General features: G+C 36.8%; 1 protein-coding gene and 1 pseudogene across 6 annotated transcripts in view; one reads left to right on the top strand and one right to left on the bottom strand.

Moving 5' to 3' along the window:
• The window catches only part of Foxj3 (forkhead box J3), an 85878-nt gene that overhangs the window by 58193 nt on the left and 8721 nt on the right, over positions 1-18964 (top strand). For 3 of the 6 annotated variants that reach the window (XM_027399121.2, XM_027399118.2, XM_027399119.2), the window contains 4 exons: positions 4653-4754; positions 10907-11035; positions 16593-16767; positions 17335-17748. In XM_027399121.2, the coding sequence (XP_027254922.1) occupies positions 4653-4754; positions 10907-11035; positions 16593-16767; positions 17335-17748 (820 nt within the window). The remainder of the gene's footprint in view (positions 1-4652; positions 4755-10906; positions 11036-16592; positions 16768-17334; positions 17749-18964) is intronic. The other 3 variants (XM_035439659.1, XM_027399122.2, XM_027399123.2) reach the window with 2 other exon arrangements.
• Positions 12280-12851, bottom strand: LOC100755959 (annotated as a pseudogene).

Raw genomic sequence — 18964 nt, 5'->3', positions numbered from 1 at the left:
TATATATGTGTGTGTGCATTTATGGGAATATATAATTTCACATTCGCAGTTTACTTAGAGTTAGTATTGTATATTTTATGTAGGCATCTTTGCTACTTTCCTCACCATGAATCTCCCTCATTGTAATATATTATCTGTATATGCTGACAGTTCTTGAAAGACCATTTTATAATTTTTTGCCTTGAATAATCAATCATACATGAATTTTAGAGCTGAAGAGGAAAATAGTCTTCTGTATCATCTTCTATTTTTGGTGCCTTCATGAATTGCTGCATTGAGGGGAAAACCAGTCCTCTGGTACTTTAATGTATACCTCATAGTCCCAAGTTTTCTATATGTTATAATTTCCTTTTGGCCAGAAGAACTTTTAGGTATGTCTTTTATCAATAAGTCCACTTTTCCTGTCTTTGAAAGGAATATCTTTATTTTATCATATGAGTGTGTGCATGTGCACACTTATTGTGTGTGGTTGTGTTGAGATAAATTCTTGTTTTGAGATAGATTCTTGTTTTATAGCCTTGACAGGCCTGAAACTCAGTAGTCCTTGCATCATGCCCAGTGTGTTGTTTTCTTGAATATTTATATTATGGATTGGTTTGCTTTTGTTTGTTGGACTTTTGAGGTTTTTCACTGTGATATTGTCATTTCTGATGAGAAACTCACAGTCGTTTTTCTATTAATAATCCCTTGTATGTAATTTGTTCTTTTTCTTTAGATGTTTTCTTGTGCTTGTTTTCCAGGATCAGTTAGATGTGTCTAAGTATGGTTTTCTTTTCCCTTTATGTTTGTCCTTATCATGGTTCAGTGAATTGCTCAAATTTTCAGATTTTGTCTTTTGCTGAATTTCCAAATGTTAGTCATTATTTCTTTATGTTTTTCTATCTCTTTCTTTATATTATTCTCAGTCATACCAACTAGATATTTTTAGAACTGTATTGAGTAATGGTGTTGATAGTGGTATTTCCATGTATGTCTCCATGTGCATCATGAGTTGATTGAGCCTTCTACTCAGTCTTCATCTCTCACTCTCTCTTTTTTTTCTTCATGTTTTGAGACAGGGTTTCTCTGTCTAGCTTTGTAGACCAGGATGGCCTCAAACTCACAGAGATCCACCTGCCTCTGCCTCCTGAGTTCTGGGATTAGAGGTGTGTGCCATCACTGTCTGGCCTTGTTCACTCTTCTATTTGAGATTGCAAAAGCAACTTAAGGATTCGTTTTAGTTCCCACATATGAGAATATATAAACATTGCCTTATTTTACTCATCACAATGTCCTTCATTTCCTACAAATGACAAAATCTCATTCTTCATGGTTGAAGGATACTCGTGTGTGTGTGTGTGTGTGTGTGTGTGTGTGTGTGTGTGTGTGTGTGTGTGTGTGTGTGTGTGTGTATGCACACTTAAATGCATACTATATTTATCCACAATATAGTTAAGAATAGCTCTGATATGTATGGACACATATCGAGTGTGTTGTCTTCATTGTTGCATACCACAGAATAGGAGAGCTGAATGATGTGGTTCTGAATTTATTATTTTGTGTGACTGGGTGTTTTGCCTGAATGTATGTCTATAACAGATGTGTGCCTGGTTCCCACAGAGATCAGAAGAGGGCATTGGATCCCCTTGGAGCCTAGACAGCAGTTGTAAACTGCCATGTGGGTACTGGGCACCAAACCCTGGTCCTCTGGAAGGACAAGTGCACTTGACTCTCCAGCCCCTAATTTTAATTTTTGAGGAAACTTCATACTGATTCTTACATACTTTACTTACATTGCTGCTGACAGTGTATGAGCACTTCTTTGTTATTACATCATATTAGCATTTTTCTTTGTTTTCATAAGTAGCTATTCTGTGTGGGGTGGGATGGTATTGTTTTATAGCTTTAATTTGCATTTTTTCATTCTTAATCATATTCAACGTTGTTCTTATAGATTCTTTTTGTTTTGTTTTTGAGATAGGGACTCTGCACTCAGGCTGCCTTTGAGTTTGCTATGTAGATCAGGATGGCCTTGAATTAACCTGCCTCTTCCTCCCCAAGTATTGGGATTAAAGGCATATGCCACCATTTCTGACTTTTTCATGTATTTTTGAGAAGTGTATTTTTAGAACATTTACCACCTTTTAATTGAACTGATTGTTTGCCTTTGTCAGATGAATAGCTGACATCTTGTGTTGTGTGGATGCCTCATCACTGTTCTTGTCTGTTAGTTTTGTGTGATTTCATTTCTTAATTATTGCTTTTTTCTGTGTTTCCATAGTCCTATCCAGAAAATCATAGACTATGCCAGTATCTTAAAACATTTATGCTATGGTTTCTGTCTAGAATTTTCAGTTTTAGGTCTTACATTAAGGCCTTTGACCCATTCTGAGTTGATGTTTGTTGGTCTTCAGTTTCAGTGTTCTGCATACGGATATCCAGTTTCCCCTGGCACCTTTTGTTAAATAAAGAAGCTGCATTTGGTCTTGGTATACTTGAAACCTTTGCTTAGATTGGGTAACTATATGTCCTAGTTTTCATTCTATTGCTTTGATAAAGACTATGATCAAAAGCAACTTGTAGAGGAAAGGATTTATCAGGTCTACAGATCCCCATCACAGTCCATTACTGAGGGAAGGCAAACGGAAATCAAAGAAAAATGCTGCTTGCTGGCTTGTTTTCTGCAGCTTAAGTGGCTTTTTAATGTAGCTCAGGACCACTTGCCCAGTGGTGGCACTGTCTACAGTGAGCTGGTCCCTCTCATCAATATTAATAAAAAAAAAAATAATGCTCACTGACCTGTGGGTCAGTCTGATAGGGAACATTTTTATCAACAGAGGTTTTTTTTCTTCCTGTATGTATCAAGTTTATGAAAAAGTTAACTAGCACAGTGTGAATGGGTGAATTTATATCTGGGTTGTCTTTCTGGTCCATTGGCCTATTGGTATTGTGCTGTTTTTGTTACTGTGGCTCTGTTGTATGTATGGAAATCAGGTGTTGTGATATCTATAGCTTTGCTCTTTCCGTTCAAAATTGGCTTTGGTTTGGTTTTGTTATTTTTTCTTCTTCTATATGAGTTTAAGTTGGTTGGTTGGTTGGTTTTTCTGGTTCTGTGAAGAACACTTTTATTTTGAGTATCGCATAGAATTTATAACTTATTTAGGTATAGTGTGAACATTTTAACAGTGTTCTTCTTACACATGTGACAGGTCTGTCTGCCCTTTTTCTAAAGTACTTTGTAATTTTCATTGTAAAAGTGTTTCACTTTGGTTAGCTTGATTAACAGATTTTGATAGGGAGTTCTTAGGAATTGGGTTGTTTTCATGAGTTCATGCAAATTCAGTGTTGGAGTATAGAAAGACTACTGGTTCTTAATATATTTTTGTATCCTAAAAAAAGGATAAAAAAGCACTTGTCAGTTCTAAAATTGTAGTGAAGTGTCTTATGAGACCTATTGACTCACACAACTTAAGAAACTCTGCTTTCTCTGGTTTTTGTTGTTCACGTTAGATTGTTCCTATTGATAATCCTTTTGGTTTACTAATTCTTTTCCATTCTTATATAAAGCCTATCCCACTGATTATTATTCTTTCACAAATAGTATTTACCTAGTTTTTTAAAATTCATTTTTATGTCTTTAGTTCTTTACTGAGCTTTTCCTTATGTTTGTTTAAATGGTCTTTATTTTATGAGTATATTAATAGCCATTTTAAGATCTCTTTCATTATAACATCTTAATCTTAGATGGGCTTCTGTTGATTATTTTTTCCTTAGGGCTTCCTGTTACTTTGGGGGGTAGGATGAATCCAGAGCCTTGGGCTCATATTTACCTTTCTTATACCTTTAACATTAATGTTGAATTTTTGAGAAACACACACTCTTTAAATGCAGACAACATTGAATATTGTTTTAGAAACTCATGTTTAACAGTGCATAGGATATATTATTTAGGATATGGTTTTGTTGCTTTTATGTGCAAGCAATAAGAATGCTATATCAGAGATGCTTAAACTAAAGATATATATTTCTCAAGTGAAGGCAGAGGTATAGATTAGGTCAGAGGGATACACAGCTCTGTTGCATGCATAATGTACAGATTCTTTCTAATATTGTTTTTCCAATGTTTCTCAGTTGCTGCCTAACTCATCTTTCAGGATAAACAAGACTATTCCCATTATATGTATGTTCTAGTACATAATGTGAGGGAGAGAGATTTCAGGCAAGCCAGCACTTTTCAAAGAAAAGCTGCAGACGGTCCATATATTACTCACATTCTATTGACCATTGACATAGTCACATGGCTGAAGCAAGCTGCAGATAAGTCTGGGAAAGGTAGTCCTAAGCCTGCAGCTATGAGAAGATAACTGTAGCTGAAAAGGAGAAATGGGAAGGTTGTTAGAGGCTAGCTCCACCCTGCACTGCCCTATCATGAGACATACTGAAGTTGTAAGGGGTAGCTGTACCAGTAGACTTGATAGGATAAGGTCAGTAGCACACCCTAATATAGTGAGAATGTAGAATATAGTGAGAATGTAGAAGGGATTTTAATAGCTACTTATCATATTTAAAAAGCACAAAATTGGATGTTGGAGAATTTGTTAAGATCCCTTCAAACTGTGTCAAATTGTTGGATATATAAGCTAATGATTGTTTATTTTGTTCTTGTATTTTAGGCCTCAACTCCATATAGCATAGATTCAGATTCTTTGGGAATGGAGTGTATTATTTCGGGAAGTGCCTCTCCAACCCTGGCAATCAACACTGTGACTAACAAAGTAATTCCACTTTTTAAACATTTTTAAATGTCCTTGAGTAATATATTTAGTTTACTTTTATATTGGCAATAGAATTGTGTATTGTGAAGTTCAAATATTTGTTGGGAGAAATTGGAAGGTGCTTACTGAGCAGTTACGTGCTAATTTAAGTTTTTGGCTCTGCTGGTTCCAATTGATAGAATTTTTGAGCTAGTATTTTCTTTTATCAATTTGCTTTGAAAATTTGATTGGCTTTCTAAATATGTGGTTGTAGGAAAAAATGTCAGATTTTATGGAATTTTTCTTAGTTTCTTTTCTTGTTGATTTTACAAAGTACTCTGACAAATAATTTGAGGGAGAAAGGGCTTATCCTGACTCACGACTTAGGAGTACAGTCCACCCTGGCAGGGAGCCGAGTTTACAGAGTGATGATTTCTCCATTTCTTTATAGTCCAGGATCTTCACCCAGGGATTGTCCTACCCACAGTTAAGATGGGTCTTCCTACATCAATTAATCTAATCAAGAGTCACTCACAGATGTGTTCAGGCCCCTCTTTCAGGTGATTCTAGACCCTGTCAACAGAATCCATTAGAACAAGTAATTTGCATAATTTAAACAGCTATATAGAGATATTATTAATGGTAGTCAGCCTGTTTTTGTGATGTTCAAGTCTAGAAATGTACCCAGAAATTGCATTCGGCAGTCTGCTGTTTTGTTGGTGATGTTGACAATTAGCTACACAGTGGACTGCAAATGTCTCTCCTTTCCAAGACAGTTCTTTGTCAGAAGTCTTAACATGCGTTGGGAGCTTCGTGAGTTGTCTCTTGCTCTGGACCACAGAGTCTTGAGGCCATGGATCTCTGTTACTCGTGCTCACACTCCTCACTCTTGCTTTTACCTGTCCCTGTAGCTTTTGCCTTCTGTTCTTTCTAGCTTGTGTCTACACTGTTTCTGCTTTTCACTCTTCCATTTTTCTGATGCATGTATACTTACATATACATGCATACTTACATATATATACATGTAAGTACGCATGTATATATATCATGAGCCTTATAGGAAGGTAAAGATTGTCAGGGTTTTATTCCTGACATAATCATACTTCAATTTTGAAAGGACACTGGGAGTGAAGGAATGATAATTTTTCTTTCTACATGGCAGTCTGTGGAATGATCACAGTCACTTAGGGGGAAGGGAGTGTTTGTGTGAGTTTTCTGGTTGTGATGGAGTTCTGTGATGTCTTAACAGTTTGTCTTTGTGAATAGGGCTTAGACATTTGTATATCTAAATAGTATGTCTAATGATTGCCAGCTAAACTGAAAATTTTCTGATGAAGTGTATGATTTGAAACCAGTATCTCCAACACAGCTTTTGCAGTAGTCTTAAGAGATGCCGAGGGCCTAAACATGGACAGCTGAGGTTATTAGAACCAAGGAAAAAATGATGTTAGGACTTCCTGACCAAGTCATGTGATATCCAGGAAGCTGCAGTTTTTAGATTTCTTTTTCAGATACCTAATAGAGAAAATCCACTCTTCCTGTCTTTCTCCACCCAACACATGCAAACACACTTGCACATGTACATATAGGGCCAAAGAGGAAGGAGGCAGTGGAGACAGACAGGGAGTGATTCAGGGATCAGGCAAATACATGGGGCGAGATAAATAAAATTTTCCTTTGGAGTATTTCTGTAAGTCCCTGACAGCTGCCAGAGAACAGCAGCCTGGAGCAGGCATGAGTGAGGGTTACAGAAACCAGAGGAAGGGGACTATGAAATGAATGATAGTTAGGAGACAAGACCCTGGGGACTATCAGGAGTTGAGGTTTCTGTAAGCAATATGTTCTTTAAAGTATTTATTAAATCCGAATTCTGATAGCTTGGGCTCAGATTTATAAACAAAGTAGACTCACCACTAGCCAGAATCTAGCTGTCTTTCCAGACAGGAAACAAAAATTGCATTTCACAGTCTTCAGTAAGAGCTGTGGTGAATACTTCAGGCTGTCAAGTTATATTGGGTAGAGTTTGTTCTGTAAGGACAGACGATGATAGACTAGCCTCAGCTGTTGATAGAGTGATGGGTGAGTATTCTTGTTAGAAGACAGCTAAATTCCATTTGGAGATCATCCAGGGCTATAATTTCCAACAATTACTGCTCAAAGTCCCATGCCTTATAAACCACTGCTGCAGGTTATTAAAAAGAAAAAGAAAAGAAAAAGTAAAAGAATATACCAGTGTAAGGAAATATAATAAATCCCAAAAGAACAAAAGGAAGGAAAGAATATAAGTAGTGTTTAAATCTGGTTACACCAGGGATAACATGAAATGTAAATACAAAAAATACTTGGCTTAAAAGACAAAAGTTTCAGACTGGTTAGGGGAAGAAAAATCCAGCTTTGCACTGCTTATAAAAGGTACATCTTAAATGAAAAGTTGTATTTTATAAGGGAGTATTTGTATTTTATTATGAAATGATAATTTTTGTACGTATAATTAATTTGTGTACATTTAATAGCATATCCTCAAAAACTGACAGGATTGAAAGAAGAAATGGACAGATCATTATTCATAATGGTAGATTTTAACTTGTTTATAAACTCAGAACAGGAAAGTCAAGATCGTGATAACTAAAAAAAAATTCCATTGAAATTTTAGAAAATTTAAACCCAAATTTGAAAATCTAAATTAACAACAGTTGCAGAATATGCAGTAGTTACCAAAATCAATCATAAGATGTTGATTTATCTTAAGTCATAGAGAAGGTCCCAGCAAATTTGGAAGACACGTTATAACATATAGATTATATTTTCCAATCCTGTAAAATTAGGCTTAGATGTCATAGCAAAGGATAGTCAGAAAGTTCCTCCAGAATTTGTAAAACAGGATGCTTTTAGCTTGCCCATGGATCAAAGAAATATGATCTGAATTAGAAAATACTTGTAAAATACAGTGAAAAATATGTGTTGTCAGCCTGTGAGATATAAAGAGATGGCCTCGATTATGTATAATGGGTTTCACAAAAGTTAAATATTAATGACTTAAGTGTCTGAAAATAAGCAAAACAAAGCAAATGCAGTGAAGTACAGTGGTAATAAAATGAGAAAGAAATCAGTAAAATAGAAAGTATTTTAGATAACAGTAATCAAGTGAGAAGCCAGAGAACATTTATAAGGACATAAAAACACATGTCTGGAAAAGGTGAAAGTCATGTCTGGTACGAGGTAAGAACTATCAGGCAGTAGCTGGGTGTGGTGATGCACCCCTGTAGCCCTAGCACTGGTTTCAAAACAACAGAAAGGGCCAGGAGACAGAGAAGTAGAAAGAAACAACAAGTAATGTGGAGAATTTCTACAGCCAGACTAGAAATAACATGGATGGCAGAACTAGTCTAGGAAAGATCATTAAGATTGTTAGGAATGCTGTTCACAGAGAAGCTAAAAGACGGGTTGAAGATACTATGTAGAAACATGGGGAGATAAAAGAAGCTCTTGAGTTGTCATTCACAGAAAACTTGATTGTTTACATAGAAAATTCAAAAGAATATACAGATAAAGTGATAGTGCTTTAATTTAAGATGTAACTGTAATAAAATCTGATAGTAGACCATCATTTAATTAACTGTGGGGAGGAGGATGGGCACAGAGACCCCAGCACACTCGTGGAAGTCAGAGGATAACTTTCCAGAGTTGTTTTTCTCCTTCCACCAGTGGGGTGGAGGGGTCCAGAAATTAAACTCATGTCATCGTAGTTGGCAGCAAATTCGTTTTCCCGTTGAGATACCTCACTGGCTCAGTATATTTTTAGGGAAATGTTTAATTTAGTATTAAAATATACCAAGTACCTAGAATTAAATAAAAATGAATTCTACATGAAACTTAATTATTGACAGAAAATAAGTAAAAACACATTTTTTTTTTTTTAATGTAGAAGACTATTGTAGAAGTCAGTTTTTCCCAGTTGATGCTGATGTGATGTCAGTCAAAATCCTGTTATGCTTTTGGGGAGAGAAGGAAGGAATGTAGAAAAAATGACAAACTGAGATTGTGGGAAGCCAGATGGCCAAAAAGAAAATAGGGGCCTGGGGGATGGTTTAGTTGGTAAGGCAGTTGAGTTGCCCTTTGTAGTGGTTACTTGCTCATTCATGTGACAGAATACCTGACTAGAAAGAATTTAAGGGAGGAAAATTTTACACTCATTGTGGTAGGGATATCATGGCAGCAGGGGTCTGCTGGTCACATTGCATCACCATTCAGAAAGTGAACAGTAAGTGGTCCAGTGCTGTAGAATCTCAAGGTCTCTTTGAATAAATCAGGCAATGTCTTCATTAAATGTACAAGGAAAAATCATTTTCTATATAGAAAAAAATCAGTTTTAGATAGATCTGAAGTCTAAATTATAAAAGATAATGATAAAGTTCTCAGCCATATAAAATATTTTTAATAGGAGGAAGGCAATACTATTTAGAGCAGATAATGCAATGGGAAACAAGACTTTGGGAAAGAGTAACCATAAATAATTCTAAAATAGGAAAACCTGTCAGAAGTTGTAGATATCCATATAGTGAAATGGGCTGCTGACATGGATTGTTAGGAAGAGCATCAGTGGGGCTTGGGGAAAACTGAGGAGTGTCAGCCCTTCTCAAAATGTAGTCAACTGTGGGTGTCTGAAGTAACATAGTAGTTGAGTCCATTGAGGTCAGAATTGTCTTCATAATAACATTATTTTTATATTTGTATTTCCACTGGTGCGCCAAAACCAGTGGTAGGTATCATGAGCCCACTGGCATTTTAGCCCAGTAGAGGCAGTGACACCCTCTGTTCTCAAGTAGGTCTTCGTATTCTTCACTGCCACAGATATCAAACTAAATAGAACTTAAAACTAGCTTTACTTTGGTAAAGCAGGAAAAATAGTTTTATTAAATTGTCATCACACAGAGCATATCTGTTTAGTATTCTGTGGGGAGAATGCAAAATCACTTCTGTATACAGAGTACAAAGAAAAGCATGTTGGCAACTACTGTGTTCATGGATTAATGTTTTCTCTTGAAAGAACAACTATGACAGATTATTTACTTCGTGTGTTGGCAATTTTTTTTTTTTTTTTAAACAAATGAACACGGTGATTCTGCTGCTTCAAAGAAAACAGTCAGCATTATCTGGTTCCTGTGGTAAAAATCTGAGCTTTCAAATGAAAAACCTAGAATTTTAGGAGGCTCCACTATATGAGTCTGCTACCTTCTTACTGCTAAGATGTATCTAGTGGGATTGGGCTGATATTAACAAGTGTGATAGTGAAATATGTCAACACTTAGAAGGTCACTTAAATTATATTCAGATGACATAATAACATTATGTGTAGAGAATAATGTGCAGTTAATTCAAAGTACAAGGTAGAACAGATTTTAACTGAGTGTAAACAGTTTTTTGCCATGGTCTCTAATTCCATATTTCAACTTGATGGTTGGCGTGTTTTGAAATATCAAATACTGTCCACAGTTAATTGAGAAGTACATTAATGCTTTTTGTGTTTGCAACAACACATCGACAGACTGCATGTGGAAGCATTTAATGAGAAGCTTGCTGTTTCCTATCAAGTCAGACATTGAGACTTTACAAAAATGCAGACCATCACTGTTTCATTTTACTTGTTTACTGGGATGAAAAATTTAATGTCACATGTAATTGGATTAATGGCTATTTTAAGTGAATTAATCAATTAAAATTGGTTACAATTTTCAATATGCCAGATATGCCAGTTTAAAAAAATTGTATCACATATCCATGGTTTTATGAGTATGTGTTTTTAATTTTAGAAACACTGTGACGCCTTTTATTTTAAGGGAGCGCACTTGTATGCATTCATGAATACATCTACCACATATAAAGCTCTACATGATAGATTTTTACTACCTTCTGATATTAAATGTTTAATAATTATACCTACTACACTTAGTTCATGTTCTAGACAGATATATTCTTTGAGAGCAGTAAAAAAAATTGTTTCATGGTGAATGAGGAATTAACATTTGAATATAGAGTTGGCACAAACCCTGAAGGAAAGACCACTGGCTTTTTGTTTCTTGCTGTAGGCTCAGTTGTGGTTTTGTAGTGTTACTTTACAACCTTCTTCATTGTAGGAACTGTGTATTCAGGTGTGGCTTTTCTTTTCATTCCAGGTAACATTGTACAACACTGATCAGGATGGTAGTGATAGCCCTAGAAGCAGCCTTAACAACAGTCTATCAGACCAGAGTTTGGCGTCTGTTAATTTGAACAGTGTTGGAAGTGTCCATAGTTACACACCGGTAAGTCCTGATGAAGTTAGTTTCTTTGTTGGCTATTCATTTAGTACAAAAATTCAACAAAGCATACTTGGAATGCCAACTAAAAAAAAAGAAGACGTGGGCTACTGAGGTAACTCCATGGATTCTATTCCCAGAAGCAGGGAAAGAACTGACTCCTGCAAGTTATCCTCTGGCCTCCACATGTGTGCCATGGCACAAGCATACCACCACATACATATAAATAAAATAAGTGAAAGAAAGAGGAAAGTGTATTTCTCTCTAGTCAGTTAATAAATTCAGCCCGTAGAACAGACTGTCTTTTTTTTGTTGTTTTGAATACCACTATTTTAATAACGTGAAATACAAGTACAAAACGTCGTACAAGTATACTTTTTACTACATGGAGATAGAATAACATGCATGTGTTTTTACGAGAATCTGTATCACCAAGTACTTCTGTCACAGAACCAATGGCTTTCCAGAGATTTTGTCAGTCCTATGCAATTGTAATCACAAATATAAAAGCTTACAACTCTTTTGCAACCACTGCAGATTTATATTTATGTTAATATACCTGTTCAAGATGCTTTGGAGAACTGTTACATAATAAAAAATTACCTTAAAGTTTTGAATGGGTAGTGCTCTCTCACACTGATCAAGTCTCCCTTTACAGTATAGGGCATTGTAAAGACACAGTGTACTTATTTTGGGGTCTATATATGTCAATAGCCTTCAAACTGTATAGGAATTTTTTTTTCTGAAAAGGTTAGAGTATCATAAAAGCTACTGGTTAAGCAGAAATGCATAAATCCCCATTTACAGAATACAACAACAACAAAGGATGATAATGTTCTACAAGTACTAAAGAAAAACAAGTTTACAAATATTGAACTATTGGTCTTTCTTGCCTCTAAAAGGTTTACCACATCACATGAGAGTAATATCAATCAATAAAGAAAAAATTGTGTAAACTATGCTGGTACCCAGCATTAAGTAGCCTCCATAGCATTCCTCACAGTTAAGAGTTGTCTTATAACAGACAAAATAAAATGAAAGCAGCATTACTTTGCAGGGAAATATGAAAAAAAATACTGCTAATTTCATAAAATATTTGAAAGTAATTTTTGTTTTCATAAAATAAATAAAATGTTTTTTTTTTAAAGTTTTAAGTATTCTTGCTGTTTTAAAAACACTCAATCTTTAAGGATAAACACTGGCTTATTGAACATGTTTGGAAACCTGAACCACATTTTTAATTGCCGGTGTTATGCTTTATTCTTGGTAGAGTCATCTTTGTTTCTTCTATTTACATCCCAATTATAAACCCTGGCCATATTGACTTCTGTAGTAGTAAACTGATCTCGAAGAAAGTCAAGGTCTTCCTCAAGAGAATCCAGATTCTTTGTGGCAGTTGATAAATTCTTTTCCAATAATACCTGAGCTTCATCAATATCATATTCAAGCATTACATTAGCCCCCGACCACTGGCACACTTTATCAGTAGGCAGAACTGAAGCTTTGCAGTACAGATTATCTGCCAGTAAGAATCTGGTCTCCATTGATTTGGTAGACTCCTTTTTCTTCTGCATGCATTTTAGGATTTAATTTCAGCAATCTGACCTTTCAGACTCTTTTTGTTTTGAGCAAGGTTGAGTTCCATAAACTTCTGATATTGTTCATCCAGCTTCTTTAATACTGTGTCTGCAGTCTCATTCCCAGGCTTCTTCATGAAAGAATCTACATCTTCCACAAATACCGCTTCAGGAATCCCTAGTTGGATCCGACGACCATTTCTAGCAGCAGCTTCTAAGCCACATCTGTCCTGAGCCATGGCCATCTTAAGAAAACCAGACTATTTTTTATTTCAGTCTGGAAAACAAAGTCTTGCTGTGAAGGGACTTGTATATAAATATTCTTACTCTTGTGTTCATTTGTTACCTCTTATAAGAAGATGACCCTTGGATTATCAGGTCTTGTTTTTGAAGGATCTGGTTACAGTCCTTCCTGTTAAACAGTACAGAGTCCAAGAGTTGTACAACACACTATGCATTGGTATAAAACTGACCTCTCCATATTCTAGGAACAAAAAGTAGGAAAAACACACAGGACAAAGATACAAAGCTTCTCTTCTTCACCCATGGGTATGAAAATCAAATAATGCTTGTTCTAGTTAGGGTTCTCTTGCTGTGATACCATGACAAAAGCAAATTGGGAAGGAAAAGGTTTTGTTTTCTTATAACATACAGTCCACTATAGGAAGTCAAGGCAGAAACCCCGGCAGGAACCTGGAGGCAGGAACTGAAGCAGTGGGCACAGAGGAGTGAAGCTTAATGGTTTATTCCTCCTCATGGCTTGCTCAGCCTGCTTTCTTATAGCACCCAGGAGCGCTGGCCCAGGGGTAACACTTTACCCCTATCTACAGTGGGCTGGTCCTTCCCCTGCAATCATTAGCGTTTTTTTTGTTTGTTTGGTTTTTAATGCTCCACAGACTTTCTCACACCAATCTAATGGAGGCACCTTCTCAGTTGAGGTTCCCTCTTCTCAGATGGCTACTTTGTATCAAGTTGACAAAAACCTACCTAGCACAATATTCAAGTCCCTTATATGTAATGGAGTACTTGCACACAACCTACACAGTGCACTTACTTTAAATCCTCTTTGAATGACTTAAATACTTAATATAATATACATGTAATGTGTAATAGTTAACACTCCGATATTTAGAGAATAGTAGAAGAGAAACAGTATATTATCTGTTCAATGCAAAAGAATTTTTTCCCCAAATACTTTTTAATCTGTTTGGTTGAATCCACAGACATAGAACTCACAGATGTGGAGAGCCTACTATACTTCTACTATACTTAGGTGACTAAAGAGATGAAGAAATTGTTATATAAAAAGAATAGAGTAAAGCGAAGTAAGCAAACATTTAATGATTATTAGTTGCTTAAGTGTCAAGTGTCTTGATATAAAGAAATCAAAGAATAGAACTTAGTGTCATAAAATAAAAGCAAGCATTTATTGGGTCTGAGAATGTAGCTCAGTTGATAGAGTGCTTGCCTAGCATGCATGCAGCCTTAGGTTTGGGCCAGTGGTACAGATACAGATACAGATACAGTGGTACAGATCCCAGTACTTGGGATATGGAGGCAGGAGGACCAGAAGCTAAAAGGCCAGTCTTAGGTACATGAGCTCAGATTCAGGCTGGGATACCTGAGACCCTGTCTCCAAGAAGGGGCCCCGGGGGGAGGGGGCACGGGGAAAACAGAACGGCCCTCAAAATTAGAGGACAAAAGAACTGGTATGTTGTACCTGTTGTGTGAGTGTGTCAAACCATTGAACTAGACATTATAGGCTGCTGTTTTCATTTACCTATGCAGTGTTGCCAGGCAGTAGTGGGGCACACCTTTTATACCAGTAGAGGCAGACGGAGCTCTGAGTTCGAGGCCATCATGGTCTACAGAGCGAGTTCCAGGATAGGCAGGGCCACACAGAGAAACCCTGTCTCAAAGAGCAAGAAAAACAAAACAAAACCCAAACAAACCAAAAAAACAAAGTAAAACAAAAATGCCAATGAGCTGTCAAATATTTATTAAACAACATTGGGCAGTGCTCTGTGTTACAAGTCCATAGCCCGAGAAGATAGCTTGTATGTGATTAAACGGTTTTATTACTTAAATAGATTAACTTGAAAATCTACATAAAGGATTAGGCAATGGTGATGTGTGCTTTTAATCCCAGCACTTGGGAGGCAGAGGCAGGTGGATCTCTGTGAGTTTTAGGGTGTCTGATCTACAGGGTGAGTTCCGGGACAGCCAGGGTTCCACACTAAAACCCTGTCTCAAAAACAAAAACAAAAATCTACATAAAACTTAAAAGTGTGTAATTCTTGATAAGTAATAATGTGCCGTGTAAGCCAGATCAGAATGGTGGTGTTCTCTGCATCTCACATGGCAACAACAAACCAGAATATCCGTGTGACAGACTGCATTAATAATAGGTTGCTCTAAAAGAAGCTTGTTTCTAATTCAAATTAAAAGGGGGGGATAATAGGTTGCTTTAGTGGAGGAACAGCTTTTGTAGGCAGCTGAGCAGTTTTATGACATGCAGTAATAGCCATTTTGTGAATAAGACTGAAAGACCTATTCCTCACTGAACCCATGGTTGTCTCCAAGATAGGGGCGTGGATGAAAGCTTACCCTTCATAAAATATTACATTTGTGAATTATCACAATGTGTGGCGTTAATATTCTGCCATTGAGCTTTTTTGTTATGATTTGTATAGCCATGTGTAAGATTATCAGGATGCAGTTGATGGATCCACTCCCCTACGTGTATAGATGTTTTGTATTCATGTGTGTCTATGGATGTGGAGGCCTTTAGATGCCTTGGAATTGGAATTAGAAAAACCAAAGAAAAAAGAAAGAAAATTAATGTTTTCCTTGCTATTACAAATGCCTTATGAGCATCATTTTGAATAATTAGATTTTTAGTGAGTGCACAGACCTTAAATTACAGAACACTAAATAAATGGTAATTTATCATTTTTTGATAGAATCCTTCAAAAATACAGTTGATGAGGGTTGTAGATATAACTCAGTGGCAGAGTGTTTGCCTAGCATATTCAGGGCCTTGAGTTCTATCCTTAGCACCACAAAAAAATGAAAATAAAAGATATGTAATCATAAAAAAAAAATCTTGCTTTAGGTTGTGCTGTTTTCAGAGATGATTCTTGTTCACAGCTGCATATACCAGATCTTTGAGCGTCCCAGCATTCTCTATCTTATCCTAGGCATTCTGGGATTCCAGGGCTCCAAACTTCAGTCCTCACAATTGTATACAAGGCATGGTATGCTGGCAGCTAACTCACACAAGCATAAATGCGCAAACATGCCCTTTAAACTTAACATACACTCAATGCTACATATTTTTGAGGCTACCTGCATAGTTGGTGGTATTTCTCTGCTACCTGCATAATTCAAGGCTCCTGTCTATTCCCTTTTGTTGAGGATCTCCTTTGGGTTTACAGATTTGGGCGTTGTTTTGGGTTTCTTTAGGGGGCAGGAGTGTTTTCAGGATCTTATAGATAGATGCTGGGCAGTCTTATACGTGCTACAGCCCCAATCTTTTGTATTACTTACCTCTTTCATTCTTGTTCCCTTCAATTCCTTCTAAAAATGAAGAATGCTCTTTTGGGCAGTGTCCTATGTCTGTTGATGGTATTTGAACTTACATAAAGATGATACAAAGAGATGGAAGTGGTATTGGTCCCTTTATAGAAATCATGATGAAGAGATAGGGGAGAATTCTAGTTCCAGCTTATATCTTACTTGTCTTACTTGCATCATCTTCACAAGCTATTGGATTTCTTTGATCTTACTGTATTTTTTTTATGCAAGTGGAGGTGAGATTGGATTTCTGTGGTTCGTCTAGATCCATGTCAATTATTTTTCTCTGTGACACTTAAAAAAGGTGTGTCTGGCTAAAGGAGGGGAAAGCCAGAGGCTGAGGTTATTGACTTGGATTCCAGAGTTGGCACTAATATCAAGCCATTATATTTGTTGCTGTCTTTCATTAGGTAACTAACCATCCAGAACCAGTCTCTCAATCATTAACGCCTCAGCAGCAGCCACAGTACAACCTTCCAGAACGAGATAAACAACTACTTTTCACAGAATACAATTTTGAAGATCTCAGTGCCTCATTTCGGAGTCTTTATAAGTCAGTTTTTGAGCAGTCACTCAGTCAACAAGGTGAGCGTCTTTTAAATGTCATTTTTTTTCTTTTGTAATGTAAGTGTTTAATTTCACAGACCAGCTGTTAGACTTGCTTAATTTTAGAGAAGTTATGATGAGGTTTGGGTGAGATTGTATTATGCCTCTTGTGGCTTACTGATCTCTGTATATTTATGTTGTGGCAAAGGAACAACACATTAATTTCAACCTGCATGCAGAGTTTACTTGATTACTAGGACATCCTAGAGCACTGTGCTAAAGAATTCTCATACCACATCTGTGGCACATGGGAGTGGTGGAGTGGTGGTGCTTACAATACAAAACAATACATGGGTTTTGTTTTTTGTTCTGATTAGCATTAACAACGAGGTAACCACGGAAGTTTAATAGCACCATGTTTGTGGGTTTGTTTATGGCACTTGAAAAAAATGTGTGTGTGTGTGTGTGTGTGTGTGTGTACATGCATACATGTGTGTTCTAGTATTGCTTCCTTATATATGTATGCCTTGCTCTGTAAATAATACTATTGCAAGTGTCATAAAATAGAAGGAAATCTGACCACAAATGATCTTATTCTGTTTTTAGGTTTGATGAGCATCCCTTCTGAATCTTCCCAGCAGTCCCACACTTCATGTTCCTATCAGCACTCTCCTAGCAGTACAGTGAGCTCTCACCCACACAGTAACCAAAGCAGCCTGCCCAACAGTCACAGTGGCCTCAATGCCACAGGCAGTAATTCGGTTGCACAGGTCTCGCTGTCCCACCCCCAAATGCACACACAGCCCTCTCCACACACACCCCATCGACCACATGGTTTACCACAGCATCCACAGCGCCCCCAGCACCCAGCGTCACACCCACAGCAACACAGCCAGCTCCAGCCACCTCACACCCAGCACCCCTCTCCCCATCAGCACATACAGCATCATCCAAACCATCAGCATCAGACGTTAGCACATCAGCCACCCCCACCCCCACAGCAGGTATCCTGTAATTCTGGTAAGTTTCTTCTGCTTGTGTTTGAATAACTGGATTAGACCTGTGCTTTGTTATTTGGGTCGCCTGTAGCACTTTTTTACTTGTTTTCCTTTCCTCTTTACTATAGTCCTGTAGTTACATCTCATTCAACCCATGGATAACCTGAAGAGTTTCTTAATTAAAATGCATTGGCAACATAGGCAAACTCAGCCTTACAGGTTTTTGTTTAGATTCTGGTATTGCCCTGGCCACTGCTTCTAGTGAGATTTGAAAGACTGGAATGTGCGATTTGTTTGCAGTTTTGTGGTTCCATGTAAGTGTAAAAGAAACAGCACAAGTTAAAATATAAAGACTTAGGTTTGAAGACCTGTTTACCCTGACTCTTATGACTCAGGGTAAACTACTTGTTTTTGTTTGTTTGTAGGAGTTTCTTAGCAGGTGGTCTGAGCTAGTCTCAAACCTGTAGTTTGTTTACCTTTTATTTTACTAAAACAAAAAGTCAAAATGAGTATTCTGTCAAACAAATACTTGTTAAATTGTTTTGTTTGACTTTAATGGTTGATTTTGTTTTCCTAGTTAATTCTAGGTAGATTCTATAGAATAATTGAAAATTTCTGCCTTAATGGAATATTTCCTAAACATTTTGCAGTTATTTTTAGATACATGACTTGAGAAAGATGTATTATAGAATTGAAACTCTTTTAGGAACAGGGCAGATGGTATTATATACCTTATAAATATCAATATATTCTTAAAAACTTAAGCCTATTCTTCATATGTTCTGAGAGAATGAATAATGAGCAGGTTGAGTAGTTTCAGGAAATAGAAGTCTGACGCTAGGGAGAAAAAGTTGAGTTGGAATTAACAATTGGTACTCTCATAGGTTTCTTTGCCAGTGGCACCTTACAGAGAGAAAACACCCCTAAGGAGTCAGAAGGAATCACAGTGTGCCTGATAATAATTCATTCCAGTGAATTATACATCCCATGTGTATGGCATAGGACTAAACAGTTTTTCTTTAATAGTGAGGAATGGAAGGATGAGAGTAGGAATGGAAGCTACTTGAGTACCCTTTGTGTACTAGACAACCCAGATATATTGTCATGCTTCCAAATCAAGTATAACTTGGCACATTTTATAGATAGGAAAAGCACAGCTCAAAGGAGCTGAAACCATTTGCATAAGATGACACTGCCAGTTGGTGGTAGAGTTTCCTGACTTTCATACTGTAACAACA

This window comes from Cricetulus griseus, chromosome 2 (genome assembly GCF_003668045.3).
Source record: "Cricetulus griseus strain 17A/GY chromosome 2, alternate assembly CriGri-PICRH-1.0, whole genome shotgun sequence".
Classification (NCBI taxonomy): Eukaryota; Metazoa; Chordata; class Mammalia; order Rodentia; family Cricetidae; genus Cricetulus; species Cricetulus griseus.
The sequence above is the reverse complement of the archived record's forward strand: the minus strand, read 5'-3'. Positions and strand labels throughout refer to the sequence as shown.